Source organism: Salvia splendens, chromosome 6 (assembly GCF_004379255.2).
Source record: "Salvia splendens isolate huo1 chromosome 6, SspV2, whole genome shotgun sequence".
NCBI lineage: Eukaryota > Viridiplantae > Streptophyta > Magnoliopsida > Lamiales > Lamiaceae > Salvia > Salvia splendens.
The window spans coordinates 38,293,909-38,308,117 of NC_056037.1; the positions used below are offsets into that span (position 1 = coordinate 38,293,909).

Consider the following 14,209-nt stretch of genomic DNA (forward strand, 5'->3'; position numbering starts at 1 on the left):
AGACTTAGTTATTACGTTTAGGCGTTAATCTTATTTTAAAAAAAAGGACGAGACCTAACACACGCTGAAGCACCCACGCCTACATCTCTCTCGTTACCCTCTTCCGCCGCGAACCCGCCGCAGCCACCGTCACCGTCGACCGCCGCCCCACCCTCCTATCCCTTGTCTATTTTGCTTATAATCCTATCCCGCGAACACACAACGCGCGCGCACCACCTTACGCATTAACAATTCCCCTTTTCATCTTCAAGCGTTTAACTGAATCGGCATCTACCGCCCCAATCAAGGTACAATTCGAAACCTAGTTTATGCCTATGCTTTAATATGAGAAAATCTCTTTTGGAAGTTGAGAAAGGGGGGGTCGGTTATGGTGGGAGGAGTTAAAAGTAGGGTTACGATTTTTCGGTCATTGCTTAATTAATGGCTAGATGCGCGACCTATAAGTGAATTGAGTTTGAATTGTGAAAGAAAGTTGGAACTTTGGATGAGTAAGTGGGCTGGCCGATAATTTTGTGGGTTCAATTTGGGGATTGTTGTCTAATTGCGTCGAATAAGGTTATATGAGCGTGCTTGGATATATTTTGATACGACTGAGTAGGAATTCGTATTAAAATCAAAATCTCCTGATAATTTTGTGGTGGCCAAAAATTTATGAGATTGTGGTGGCCAATAATTTTGAAGGCAATTCTTCTTGAAATTTATGAGATACTCCTATTTCATTAGTTTAGCTATATGCAGTTATCTTTGATAATATTGAGCATTATTTGTGTTGAGAATGTGAAATAAAGATTGAAACCTGGAAGAGTGGTGTATGGATGAAATGCTCTGTCTAACTCTCTTTTTTGAATTATGTTTAGCATGCTGTGGGTTATTTTTGTTGAATAACTTGAAAGGTAACTAGTAAATAGTCATATTATTTGCAATTTCTTGTCTTTTACTTCACTAAATATCTAAATGAATTTCATAAGTAATTGTATAAATAAGAATTTTCAGGATACACTTTGCATCTCCAATTAAGATATTACTGTTGCTGCATATAAGTATTTCAAAAGCAAAGTAAATATTTACATGCTTTCTTAGCTTCAGTATAGTGATTATTCTATTCTACTTGTACATAATGGTAACATATAATTGGAGTCTTTGTAAAAATGTGCCAGTATTGCTTACAAAATCATTGATTAGTTTTCTGGTGCCTGCCTTACTGACAGCACTGAGCACTGTTATTGATGATACACCTGCTCTCTATAGTTTTATGTTCAACTCTTACACTCAGAGGTGCTTGTTCACTTTATTTCGATGTTGCTGTTATGTTAATTCTACTCTTTATTCATTAGTTTTATTTTCATTTTTCTGACTCTCACTAGCTTCCTGTTTTCTCCACTTTGGTGCTGCTATAATGTTAGCTTGCTGAGTGAACATTGATGAATGAAGGTTCACTGAGGATATGAGCATATCACTTTAGATCTTCAGGAGAGCTCATCTGGTGTTCCGTGAAGAATTTTGGTGAAGAAAGGAACTACTTATGGCTAGACTGTTGACTGGTGAAACCTCCCATCATGGAGCACCTGTAGAAGATGTCGGTTCCCACTGGTACTTATCAAGGAAGGAAATCGAAGAGAATTCTCCTTCTAGACAAGATGGTATTGATTTGAAGAAAGAGACTTACCTGCGCAAATCATATTGCACATTTTTGCAAGATTTAGGCATGAGGCTGAAAGTGTAAGTTGTTTTCAGGAGCTTTGGATTGCTGTAAGTTATTTAGCCTGTATATTTTTGCATGCATTCTTATGAACTGTGGTATAGAAGTTTCATGTGATAATATCACATTATCTGTATTTCTTATCAGAATGTATTCCATCTTGCAACCAAACACCGCAGATGTTTATAGTCTTGCAATTTTCTTAGTGCACTGTGCGGATTCTTCATGTTGCAGGCCACAGGTGACAATTGCTACTGCAATTATATTTTGTCATCGTTTCTTCCTTCGTCAATCCCATGTGAGAAATGACAGAAGGGTGAGTAAATTTTCTGTTTTATTTCGATCTTTCAGTTTTCCCTTCACAGTTTAGTCTCAACTTTATGGTGTGTATGCTAAGAGACTGCTGGTGGACATTTACATGTAGATTTCATAGGTGTATACTATCTTTCTGATTGAATATTTAGATATGGTATTCTGTATTCAGTAAAGAATTACTTATGGTGCTGACTGTTGATGATATACGATAAGTAGTTTATTGTTTGACCTAACCATATGATGCCTCTGTATAAGGTCTTAATTTTGGCAGCTCATCTTTATTGCATTGTTTCTGCAGACCATTGCTACCGTATGTATGTTTCTAGCGGGTAAGGTTGAAGAAACTCCTCGTCCTCTTAAAGATGTGATTCTTGTGTCGTATGAGATTATTCATAAAAAAGATGCTGCAGCTATGCAGAGGATCAAGCAAAAGGTGATGTACAATACAACTTCTATGAATCAATTATCTCTGGACCATAAATGTGCATTGATTAGATGTGTCTTATTTTAACAAGTACATTCTCCTTTCAACATTAAGTTGGGACCACAGTATTATGACTAGTAAGTTCTCCCTCCTTCCCACTCAAGATGTCCATTTTTCCTTTTTATAGTTTGTCCTGCTCAAGATTTCCATTTTCTATACTTGGAAATAGCTCCCTCTCTCCTCTCCTCTCCTCATTAGAATATTTAACTACCATTTTTCTCTCTACTTACCCCACCTAACAACTCCTAAAATCCCATGCCACTCTAGAATGTGGACATCTTGAGTGAGACCGAGGGAGTAATATATGGTACTCCATGTTAATTTAAAGAAGTTTACTATACTTTGTTACTCTATCTAGTTTACTTGACACTGCTTGATCTTGATTGTTTTTGTATTGGATCTGCCCCATTAGACATCTATATGCCATCTATGAAAATTGTTTAATTAGTATAATACTCATTTATGCATGGATATCATAATACTCCCTCCGTCCTTGAAAATTTGTCACTTATTTCCATTTTCGTCAGTCCCTAAAAATTTGTGACCTTTTACTTTTACTATTTTTTGTAGTGGACCGCACACTCCGTCAACTCATTCTCACTCATATTTTATTATCAAAGTAAAAAGTAATATAAGTAGGACCCACATGCCACTAACTTTTCCAACCAACTTTCTCTTACATTTCTTAAAACCTGAACAGGGTCAAATGGTGACAAATAATTAGGGATGGAGGGAGTAATTTTTAAGAGAGTTTTGATACTCCTCTTTTACATCAATCATTTCATATTTAGTTCTCTGTACACAGGAAGTGTATGAGCAACAAAAGGAACTTGTTTTATTGGGAGAAAGGGTTGTGCTTGGAACACTTGGTTATGACCTGAATGTACATCACCCATATAAGCCCCTTGTTGAGGCAATTAAAAAGTTCAAGGTTGCTCAAAATGCCCTAGCTCAAGTTGCATGGAACTTTGTAAATGATGGGTATGATGTACTCAATATAGTTTCTACTTGGTGCTTATCCAAGGCGATTCTACCTTTTCTCCTTTTGACCAGAGAAAGCCCCGTGCAGGCTTCGGACTTCTCTGTGCTTGCAATTTAAGCCTCACCACATTGCAGCAGGTGCTATATTCCTTGCGGCCAAGTTTCTCAAAGTGAAGCTTCCATCTGAGGGTGAGAAGGTTTGGTGGCAGGAGTTTGATGTCACCCCACGACAGTTGGAGGGTTGGTGTCCTATCTACCTTTATACAAAGTGGTTATAATCACTGTCATGCTATCATGGGCTGTTTCATATAGAGAAAACTTGTATTTAATTTAAATGTTTGTTTAAGGAGTAAGGGGAGGGTTGAGGGTGACTCGGTATGATAGGATTATACTCCCTCCGTCCCGTGCTACTCGCACGTTTGCTTTTCGGCTCGTCACAAAGTCCTTACACTATTTATAATTTAAGTTAGAATTATTGCATTTAATTAATATGTTAGTTTAAGTTAAGAGCTCTTTTATTAAGTGATGTCTCATTACACCTAAAATTCTTTTTTAATTACACAAAAAAATCAATCCCAAATTTACGGCCTAAAATGAAAAGTGCGAGTAGCATGGGACGGAGGGAGTATATAACTTTCTTCATGGTAGGTAGTAGCATATTATGTGATGTTTCACTTTTTTACTGAAATTTTGTTCTTTGCAGTGGTTAGCAACCAGATGTTGGAGTTGTATGAACAAAACAGAGTCCCACAATCACAGACAAGTGAAGCAGAAGGGAGTGCTGGTGGTAGTCAGCAACCTCCATCAAAGATGCCTGCTAATGAAGAACATGTTACCAGTTATAGTTCCCCTCATGGCGGATCTGCTTTGAAGAGTTCGTCCTCTAAGCCTGCACTATCACAGCCAAGTCCTGATGAACAGTTCGTCGATAATCACAGTGGACCTCCTAGAAATACTCATGCACAAAACAATGAGTATGAAAGTTCTGAATATAATAGTTTTCCAGATCGCCGGGGAGAGGATGTGATTCATGAACGAGAGGCCCTTCCACAGCAGGGGAACTCGGGGGAGACCCAGAACAAAACTAAGCTCGGGCATGGGGAGGAGGATCAAAAAAGGGACTCTCTAGAATCTAAGGACAAATATCATGGAAGAAATGTGTCCAACAAGGATATTGCACTTAGTCAGTCACCTCATGATGCTACTAGAAAGCTTGACAGGGAGAAGATTAAAGCTGCCTTTGAAAGAAGGAAGGCCCGTGGAGATATAACTCGTAAAATAGACCCTGTGGATGAGCTTGAAAAGGAATTGGAAGATGTGGAAGTTCCTGGGGACAGTGAGAAGACCAAGCGTGAAAGAAAGCAAAGCTGGAACAAGCCGTCAAGGACAGACCATGAGAACTCCCACAGCACCAAATACGACAATGAGTCTGGAGATGCGCAATACCCGCTAATGAAGGGGCAATCCTCGCACGGAGAAGATTTTGATACTGTAGAAGAAGGTGAACTTGAACCATCTGATATAGCTGATCGGGCTTATCGGTCACCTCGCACGAGCCGCAAGAGAAAAGCCGGTAGCCCGTTGGCAGGTAGCCCGTTGGATAGGAATGGACAGGGGAGGCCTGGGTATTCAGAAAGAGAACACAAACGGCATGGCCATGAACGGGGTTGATTGCTTGTGCATGTCTGAAGTACTGTGCACGGCGGCCGAGTTCTTGACAGGCTGGTTACTGAAGAAAGAAGACATAATGGCAGAGAATTGGAGAAGCTGGGAGCTGCTTTGACAAGATGAAGGGCTCTTGATATTAAGGTTGATTATTTGGATCATCTCTGCATATGATTCACCTGTTTGAACATAAGTTCCAGGTTAAAATGTTGAGGAACCAATTAAGGTGATTATTATAATTTATCATTGACCTTGAGTTGGCACATATAATGAGAGAAGATGCAAGATTTGATTTCTGCCATTTAAGGTGGTGACTGAGGTGCATTCAAGTTGTAACAGTAACAAGAGAAAGAAGTGGAAATTTGTTCAAATTTTTGGTGGATTGTGACAGTTTGTTCCATTTACCATCTTCACATTTTCATGCAGAACATTAAATTTTCAACTGTTTAATGCCGCATTTCTTTACCTTTTCCATTGTTAGGTTAATCCTGTCTCAACTGACATCAATTCGATCCGGTAATGTGTGTAAACATTCACAAGCATATACTTTCTCTATCCTATAAAAAAATATAATGTTTTTTTTCTTTTTCGAATAAAATAAAACATTTCCTAAAATAAAATTAATATTATCTCTATTTTTTCATCTCTTACTTTACTCTAACTTCATTAACTTACTAAAACAACACTATATAAAATCCAGTGCCGTAAACCATATGTTTCATATTTATTGGGACGGAGGGAGTACAAGTTATTGGTCTTTGTCTCTCGAATGAGAGTCACACATCCCATGGTGCATCACATATGTTCCATTATAGAATTATATCTCTGTTCTTAAAAATAGAAGCTATTTTTATTTTGGTCCAACCTCTACATATAGAAATATTTTAAAAAAAAATATTTTAGTCAAGATAAATTAGAAAGAGGAAAAACAGAAAAGGAAAAAAAACACGTTGATTTCCACATTTGACGTGCGAGGTGCGTTGAATATTCAGTCATGTCTCTGTTGAATTCTAAACCCACCCACTTAACCATGGTTACTTCCTCGCTATAATATTAGTAGCACAAGTGACGCATTGGTTTATTATCATCACATAAAAGATTTCGAAAAAGGTGTGTATCACCAATCCCATCCCTTCCCTTCCCTTCCCTTCCCCTCCCCCACAATTCATCATTCTCTACGATGTCTCGCATTTATAGCATGTGATCGTAGTTTTTTTGGGGAGAAACGAAACGTTTTTGAGAATTTTCAAACTTATGATCTGGATTCTGTTTATTTCACTCACAATTCATCATCTTTAGCATGTGATCCTGAGGTATGATTGTTGTTGTTGTTTTGATGGTTTTGGAGCAGATTTTGTTAATTTGGAGGTGATTTTGTTTACGCGCACGTGAGGCAGAGATTGAAAATGGCATTGGAAGGCTGAAGAAGCTTCTGAGGTAGAGTATTCGGCGTACTGTTTTCGTACACCACACCAAACCAGACCAGAAAGCCAAATTAATTTGCAAATCACATTCCCGAGGCAGATACAAATTAATGTTTTCCTGCAGTGAGAACATGGAATTGGAAGGTTAATCAGATGATCACAGAGCTGACGGGCTTCGACCCGGTCGCCAGGCTTCCACCATTTTAAGAAGGAGAATTATGAGTCTCTTTTTTTTGGCTTTTAATTCTTACTACAAAAAACTGCCAGATTCTTGTAGGAGTATGTATGTATATGCTAACTAATTAATCCAACTACTTTTATTACTACATGTGTGATCATCTAAGCATTGAGTAATAACATGGGATCTTTTCACAAATTTGGATGAGATTCAAACTGGGAAATAAGTGGTCCTCCTTGTATTGCGTCATTACAGTTACATTTTGTTTCGTAATTCAAACCTATTTCCACATTAACTACTTTAATTCCCTTGTTTGTTTTTATGTCATTTGACATAAAATTATAACTACAAACCATGTCTTGTTTTAATTAATCAACAATTTACTTTTTAGGAAAAATCCTGCTTTGTACGAGGAACTATCCCAAGCCCAAAGTCCAAAGGTAAATTACATACACAAAAAATTACTAATTCATTAGAGTATATTAATATAAAAATAATTGCAGTTCTTGGTATTTGCCTGCTCTGACTCGAGAGTATGCCCTTCCCACATACTGAATTTCCAACCCGGGGAGGCTTTTATGGTGCGAAATATTGCTAGCATGGTTCCACCAGGTAACACACCAAACCAAAACAATGTACCTAATTCGGTTTTATTTTATTTAATTATCTATTGAGGTGCTTTACCAATTAAGACAACAATTGTTAATTTCCATTGATTTTTTATTCATTGCAGAAGAAATACTCAGGGATGGGGGCTGCAATCGAATATGCAGTCATTCATCTGAAGGTGCTTATTATCCTTTTACTTTTATAAAAAAATTTAATTTTAGTTCGTAGTTTTTTTCTGATTTTTTCTTGTTGTCAATAGTAATTTATTATCTACAACCTAATAAGTTGATAGTTGAGAAAAAAAGGTAGTGGTTAGTATGTGGGGAAAAAGAAGAAAAAGCATACAGACCTAAGCCACAAGCTTCTTTACATCATATATTTGCCACTTTCTCAGCCACACGACAACCTATTCCCACAAACACTATTTTTGCTAGTATTGTTTTGTCCTCTAGGATAAAGTGTTTCTTATTGTGGAACTCAAATAGTCATCATTTTCAATTCCGTAAAATTTCTCACTCAAAACTTAAGTTTGGCTGTGGGAATCAGCACTTTACAAAACAAAAGAATGAAAGATCCATCTTATACAGCAAGAATGATCATTAGATAAACCCATATAACTGAATTAGGTGACATAAACTAATCACTAATCATATGCCAGTACCTTTCGTATGGAATTGATTCCTCATCCTCACAATCATTGCTTTGTTCAATGATTTCATTTTGACTAATATAGAGTATAGACAACGCCAAATGACTAATCTTATTTGAAAAGAGTGTTTATTTAAGTTATTATAGATTGTTATATATTGATTATGGGAAGAAATATGAAATGTTAGGTGGAGAATATATTAGTGATTGGGCACAGCTGTTGTGGAGGGATAAAGGGCCTCATGTCCATCCCAGATGATGGGACCATTCAGAGGTTAGTTAGTGTCATTTTAATTGCAATCCTGCTTTCATTCCATTCCCAATTTTCATGTTAGGACATGAGTAATAATCATAGGACTGTAACTGAATCAAAGATGCAGACTTTCTGGGTGATTTCTGGATTAAATGTTTAATCTTATTTGTACTGGATCTTAGGGGAACATTTCCTCTGTTGGTTATGAAAAGTGGATATCTTATGTTTTATTTTTATACCAATACCGATGTTGCAGTGATTTCATAGAAGATTGGGTGAACATCTGCAAGGTGGCTAAGGCGAAGGTGCGGACAGAATGCAAAGACTTGGATTTCGGAGAACAATGCAGTCATCTTGAGAAGGTAAGAAGAAACATGTATTTTAAACCAGTCATTCAATGCTGGATTAAATATATGATGTATAACTTGGTTATGGTGATGGTGATGAACAGGAAGCTGTGAACGTGTCGCTGGGCAACCTATTAACCTATCCATTTGTAAGGGAAGGTGTGGTGAAGAAAACTCTGTCACTTATGGGAGGGCACTACGACTTTGTCAAGGGAGCCTTTGAGCTCTGGAACCTCGACTTCAACCTGTCTCCTTGTCTATCACTATGAGCCATACCAGCATTGTCAATTCATGATTCTTGATTCTTCAGATCAAATGTTGTAATTTCTTGGTGTTGAATAAAATGAGTTTACTTTCAAAATGTGTGCATTGTGTAAACTGTAAAGTGACTTGTAATATCAATGAAATGAGTTTTGGAATGAGATTAACTTTTATGCACTTTCATCATGAATGATCAGTGGAATGAGATAAACTTAAGAGAGCTTTGAATTCAAGAACAACCTTCTATGGGAATGCCTTGCAGCTTTTCTCCTGGCTGCCCATCTCTCTTTGATGTTTTTATGCACATGGTCTTGTCGAGTTTCTGCGGGTTCTTCATCATCTCCATTGCCGGAAGCTTGCCTGATTCGGGCAGATTCAGCGAGCAAATCGGTGATTAACATTTCAGTGGTCTTTGTAGTGATCCCTCTGAGGTACCAGGAAATGGGCGGCGGAGGAACTATGGCCGGTTGTATCAGCTGCTCTAGCTTCAACCTTGATGCGATCCTTCCTACGCCATTGCTGCAAGAGACGTACTCTGCCACAGAATTCGGTTTGAAGGGATGGCAGAGTTGTTCATCCACAAATAAAGGTTCCATTTTCCAGCTACCTTCAAATTTTTCCATGAATCCTGATTTGATCTGTTTGAACTTCATCTGATAGACAGGGAGAACACTTAATGTCTTGAAAAGATAAATATATTGAGGAAATGATCATGTCCTTACAGAATGATCTTCTCTGTTTTGGTCGACTAAAACATGAACGGAGATTGTTCCCGACCACCAAAGGAATCTCCAAATTGCTGCTTGCTCCAATTCCACCACCTGCCTTAATCCTTTATCCACTAATACCTTTCTAGAAATTACTTCCTGAATACATACAAGAAGAAGTTAGAATGAGGCTATAGACAGAATGACTGTTTAAAGAATTAAAGATCATTAAATCTGTTACCTTGATGTTTTTGAATACTCTCTTATTATCAGGGTCTGTCACAATGTTATATACAGCATCAGGAGGCAACCCAACATCAACGCTCACACTAAGGCACGAAAGAGAACCTTTAGGGATGGTTACCTGGAAAAACTCAAAAACACATAGTTAACGATAGGGAGTATCTAGGCTTGCTATTGTAATGATGGTCAAACTTTTTTTACCTTTATACACGGAGGACGTTCCAGCCACTCTGGATTGTGTTTCCATGCTTCCATTTGCCTCTCTAAACTAAGACTTGTGGTAGACAAGTCTTTGGCAGATAACTCAGAGGATCCAAAATGGTCATTCTTGCTCAAATTTTCAAAACTAAACTGCTGCATCAAAGACAAGGCACATAAACTCAAACCAAGAACTGAACTTCCATTCTTCAAGTAAAAGTGAGGGCAGTGACCAACCTTAACATACTTGGCAACATTCTTCGGGAAGTATGAGGTGAAATTACGCAATCCTTGAGCCAGAAAATTAGGATGTTCATTAGCCTTTTCTTCACTTGGATTTGCACCCCGGGCCATCTAAACCTGTGTAAGATAGTGAAGTTAAAAAACCATAACCAGGGTCAGTACAACTAAATTGTCCAACCATCAAAACAGATAAATCACTTAATTTACATGGAATTCCAGATTTGAAGCATAAATGAAATGAAAACAATCTAACACATATGTTCAAGTAATTTTATGAATTAAATCAAAAGTAAAATCTTGATTCAAGAATCTACTACATAATTGGGGAAAGCAAGGCTTTCGGTATAAAAGTGTTCAAAGAAGTCCAAAATTGCAAAAAGCAGCAGTCTTTAGAAACAATGGCATCAGAAAAATCATGGGCTCTCAGCTAATATTCATCAAAGAATATGCAAATACAATTATGAATCCTGGATGATAGATTCATACAGTTATACAAATTAAGCTGAGGGAAATGTCGATTAGGCCATCCGCAATGGGCGGACGATGGCACGCCCGATGGCGCGCATCGTCCGCGCCATCGATCGTCCGCGCCCATTGCGGATACGGACGATAGGTCGCGGACGATCGTCGCGGCCGATACTAAGGGCGCGGAGGATGGCGCGCCCGATGCCTATCGTCCGCGCCATCGTCCTCCCCATTGTGGCGTACACGGACGATGGCCGCGGACGATAGGCATCGTCCGCGCCATCGTCCTCCCCATTGTGGCGTACACGGACGATAGGTCGCGGACGATGGCACGCGGTTTGGTTTTCTATTTAAAGAGCGTTTGTCATTCATTTGTGCATACCTCTACATATTCTCTCTCACAAATCCAACCAATATGAATCCCGGCGACGACACCAATAGTTCTAGTTCCTCTGATGAGTCCAGTAATAGCATAGATATAGCATTAAATGCAGTCGTTGAAACGGCGATGACGCATTGCTATGCGTTGATGCAGCGCCAGGCGGCAGCGGCAGCGGCCTCTGAGCAAGTCCATAGACCTATTCGACATAGGTCGTATATCCGACGCGACCACGCGGAAGCTCACACACGTCTGGTTGAAGACTACTTTGCCGATCAACCGCGATGGGGCCCGGCTGTTTTTCGGCGCCGATTTAGAATGTCGCGGTACCTGTTTCTCAGCATTGTTCGGACATTGTCTTCACGTGATGAATTCTTCACGTTTCGGGAGGACGGCATCGGCAAACCCGGCCTTACACCATTGCAAAAGTGCACGGTTGCACTCCGTCAGTTGGCCTATGGCACCACGGCGGACCTTTTCGACGAGTACCTCCACTGCGGGGATTCTACAGGCCGCGATTGTCTGAAGCGCTTTTGCCGGGGGATAGTAGAGGCTTATGGCGACACATATTTGCGCAAGCCGACTGCCACTGATTGCCAGGGTCTGATGCAGATGCACGAGACGGCGCACGGGTTTCCTGGGATGCTCGGGAGCATCGACTGTATGCACTGGCAGTGGAAGAATTGTCCGACGGCGTGGAGAGGCCAGTTCACAAGTGGATACAAGGGCAGCCACCCGACGATGGTCCTCGAAGCCGTCGCTGACCATCGGCTATGGATCTGGCATGCTTACTTCGGCGTAGCCGGGTCGAACAACGACATTAACGTCCTCAACTCGTCCACCCTCTTCACCGATCAATGTAATGGCAACGGCCCGGCCATCGAGTTCACTGCCAACAGACGCCAATACCATATGGGGTACTACTTGGCCGATGGCATCTATCCACGGTGGCCTGTTTTTGTGAAGACGGTTAGCTGCCCAATTGGTGAGAAGAGGGTTTTATTTGCGCAAAAGCAGGAGTCGGCGAGGAAGGATGTCGAGCGGACATTCGGCGTGCTCCAATCACGGTGGGCAATTGTGAAAGGGCCGGCTCGTTTCTGGTTCAAGGATGTCATCGCCGATGTCATATATGCGTGCATAATCATGCACAACATGATAGTCGAGAATGAAGGCGGAAGCATCACCGATTGGAATGAAGATGATCGTGCATCTAGTTTGGCCGGCGCGTCGACCGAGCCACCCGATAGAGGGTTACCGTTAGGCTTCAACGAGGTTCTATCTAGACAGGCCTCAATGCGCAACCAACAGGATCATGCGCAGCTCATGAACGACATGATCGAAGAAGTGTGGGCTCGCAACCGCCGTTGTTGAGTTCGCGTTTTTTTAATTCGCATTGTAATGTATTAATTTTTATTCAATGAAATGAAGTTTTTGAAATTCGTATTTTAATGTATTAATTTTGTTAAATTCGTATGAGTTTTGTAATAAATATTAAAAAAATGATGATGTGGCGCGCCATAGGGCGCGCCTTAGGGCGCGTCTTAGGGCGCCCCACTGCAGGTGAGGAGGTAGGAGGATAAAACTGCTGACGTGGCGCGCCATAGGGCGCGCCTTAGGGCGCCCCATTGCTAATGCCCTTACCTTCAACAATCTACCACAACAATCCCAGAAAAGTTTGGCTATACTGAGTTCATTTCTTTCAAAGTGAGATTCCCTTTTCAGTTGAACTTTCTGTCCAAAATTAACTGATAAACCTATTTTTCCTTTATTTATTTGATTTTTCCCATTTTGGAAATATATTTTATTTTTTATTCCAAAAATCGTACAGTAATAGCGAATCGGGTTTTTGATTTTTCCTTATGCTAGTTCAAGGCCCAATAGAGTTTAGCATTGGGCTAAAGAGTTAAGCCCATTAATTAAAAAAATGTACTTATTGGATATATTAAGCAAACCATCAAATTGCTATCATGTGAAATGGGATGCACTGATTTTTTAAATTAAATTGTGATGAATGTTTGCATGTAATAGTATGCTATTTATATTTAACAAATATTTGATATTAATATTGATCACATGGATATTGTTCTCATACTTTTGCGTATTTGTGTTTAACTATATAGATATTGGTTCAAACATTAATATTTTGATTTTTCGAGAATCACTAGTGTGCAACAACCTAACACTTATTATGCATATTTGTACATTATATGTTCAACTTTATACAGTACATAAAATCATTTTCACCTTATATATCTTAATATTTAATTAATTTTATAACATTTCTTCAATTGCTCGTAATATTCTCATCGGTTGACTTCAGAGATATAGTATATAATTATTATGTCTCCATGGAATTTCTTTGATTTTGTTGAAAGTTGACATGCATACATTTATTTCAGATGACTAACAATTTATGGTTAAAATTCTACCACTAAATTGGATTGGTGAGGCATTGATCTAGTTCGAGATACGTTTTCTGTTGAATTGAAAATTTCACCGCTCTTAATAGAAAAGATCTACTATACAAATAAAATCTAGAGTTTAGAGACCAATTTCACTTTATTCAATTTTATTTTGATCGAAATTGTAATAATAAGATTAGGCTATGCAATGCCCACTTCTCCCGTTCCCATATATTGCAATTGGGCTACCCTATAATTAGTAACCTTTAATTACAAATTAATTAATCCTTTTTAGATTAATTAGACACACAAGAATGCAATGCCCACTTCATTTATATGTGGAGAAGCAAAGACGTCACCTTAGCATTCATCAAACCGGTTTTCCCCTTGCGGCCGGTGAAGGTGTTGGCGGGAACGGATGGATCGGAAGGCGGTGGTGTGCCAACTCGACCAGATTTTCGAATATCTGGCGTTTCAAGGATCTGCTAGGGCCATTGTGGAGGCGAAGACGGGGGTAGAGGTGAAAACGTCGGCTCAACACAAGATTTACATTAGGTGAGAAATGGAGACAACCCATGAAAACATAACGGAACATGATCTCCACACTTTGCTTCCCAACTACTCAATCAAATCAAATCAAATGCAAAAACCCCACATGATAACAATGACTCAAATAAGAGTACATTCAGTAGCACTACTACAAAATGG

General features: G+C 39.3%; 3 protein-coding genes across 3 annotated transcripts; 2 read left to right on the forward strand and 1 right to left on the reverse strand.

The window, feature by feature from the left end:
- Positions 1-28: 28 nt before the first annotated feature.
- Positions 29-5,630, forward strand: LOC121809389 (cyclin-T1-3-like). The gene is made up of 7 exons (XM_042209974.1): positions 29-287; positions 1,404-1,719; positions 1,934-2,015; positions 2,313-2,447; positions 3,304-3,479; positions 3,568-3,719; positions 4,183-5,630. The coding sequence occupies exons 2-7, from the start codon at positions 1,523-1,525 to the stop codon at positions 5,148-5,150; spliced, it is 1,710 nt and encodes a 569-aa protein (XP_042065908.1). The 5' UTR covers positions 29-287; positions 1,404-1,522; the 3' UTR covers positions 5,151-5,630.
- A 607-nt stretch (positions 5,631-6,237) lies between these two features.
- On the forward strand, positions 6,238-9,031 carry LOC121806618 (carbonic anhydrase 2-like). Its single transcript, XM_042206734.1, has 7 exons — positions 6,238-6,851; positions 7,138-7,186; positions 7,250-7,381; positions 7,480-7,533; positions 8,192-8,277; positions 8,513-8,618; positions 8,708-9,031. Exons 1-7 carry the CDS (start codon positions 6,787-6,789, stop codon positions 8,870-8,872), a joined length of 657 nt encoding a protein of 218 aa, XP_042062668.1. The 5' UTR covers positions 6,238-6,786; the 3' UTR covers positions 8,873-9,031.
- LOC121806617 lies at positions 9,011-10,589 on the reverse strand. The gene is made up of 5 exons (XM_042206733.1): positions 10,250-10,589; positions 10,016-10,168; positions 9,813-9,935; positions 9,587-9,730; positions 9,011-9,517 (listed from the first exon to the last, which is right to left on the reverse strand). Exons 1-5 carry the CDS (start codon positions 10,364-10,366, stop codon positions 9,077-9,079), a joined length of 978 nt encoding a protein of 325 aa, XP_042062667.1. The 5' UTR covers positions 10,367-10,589; the 3' UTR covers positions 9,011-9,076.
- Between the last annotated feature and the right edge of the window lie 3,620 nt (positions 10,590-14,209).

Coding starts and splice junctions, on each gene's coding strand:
- LOC121809389 (XM_042209974.1), top strand. CDS start 1,523: ATGGCTAGACTGTTGACTGGTGAAACCTCCCATCATGGAGCACCTGTA. Junction 1,720..1,933: donor TTAGGCATGAGGCTGAAAGT/GTAAGTTGTTTT, acceptor TTCATGTTGCAG/GCCACAGGTGACAATTGCTA. Junction 3,480..3,567: donor TGGAACTTTGTAAATGATGG/GTATGATGTACT, acceptor AGCCCCGTGCAG/GCTTCGGACTTCTCTGTGCT.
- LOC121806618 (XM_042206734.1), top strand. CDS start 6,787: ATGAGTCTCTTTTTTTTGGCTTTTAATTCTTACTACAAAAAACTGCCA. Junction 7,187..7,249: donor CCCAAGCCCAAAGTCCAAAG/GTAAATTACATA, acceptor AAATAATTGCAG/TTCTTGGTATTTGCCTGCTC. Junction 8,278..8,512: donor GATGATGGGACCATTCAGAG/GTTAGTTAGTGT, acceptor CCGATGTTGCAG/TGATTTCATAGAAGATTGGG.
- LOC121806617 (XM_042206733.1), bottom strand. CDS start 10,366: ATGGCCCGGGGTGCAAATCCAAGTGAAGAAAAGGCTAATGAACATCCT. Junction 9,936..10,015: donor AACGTCCTCCGTGTATAAAG/GTAAAAAAAGTT, acceptor GAGTTTTTCCAG/GTAACCATCCCTAAAGGTTC. Junction 9,731..9,812: donor GAGTATTCAAAAACATCAAG/GTAACAGATTTA, acceptor GTATGTATTCAG/GAAGTAATTTCTAGAAAGGT.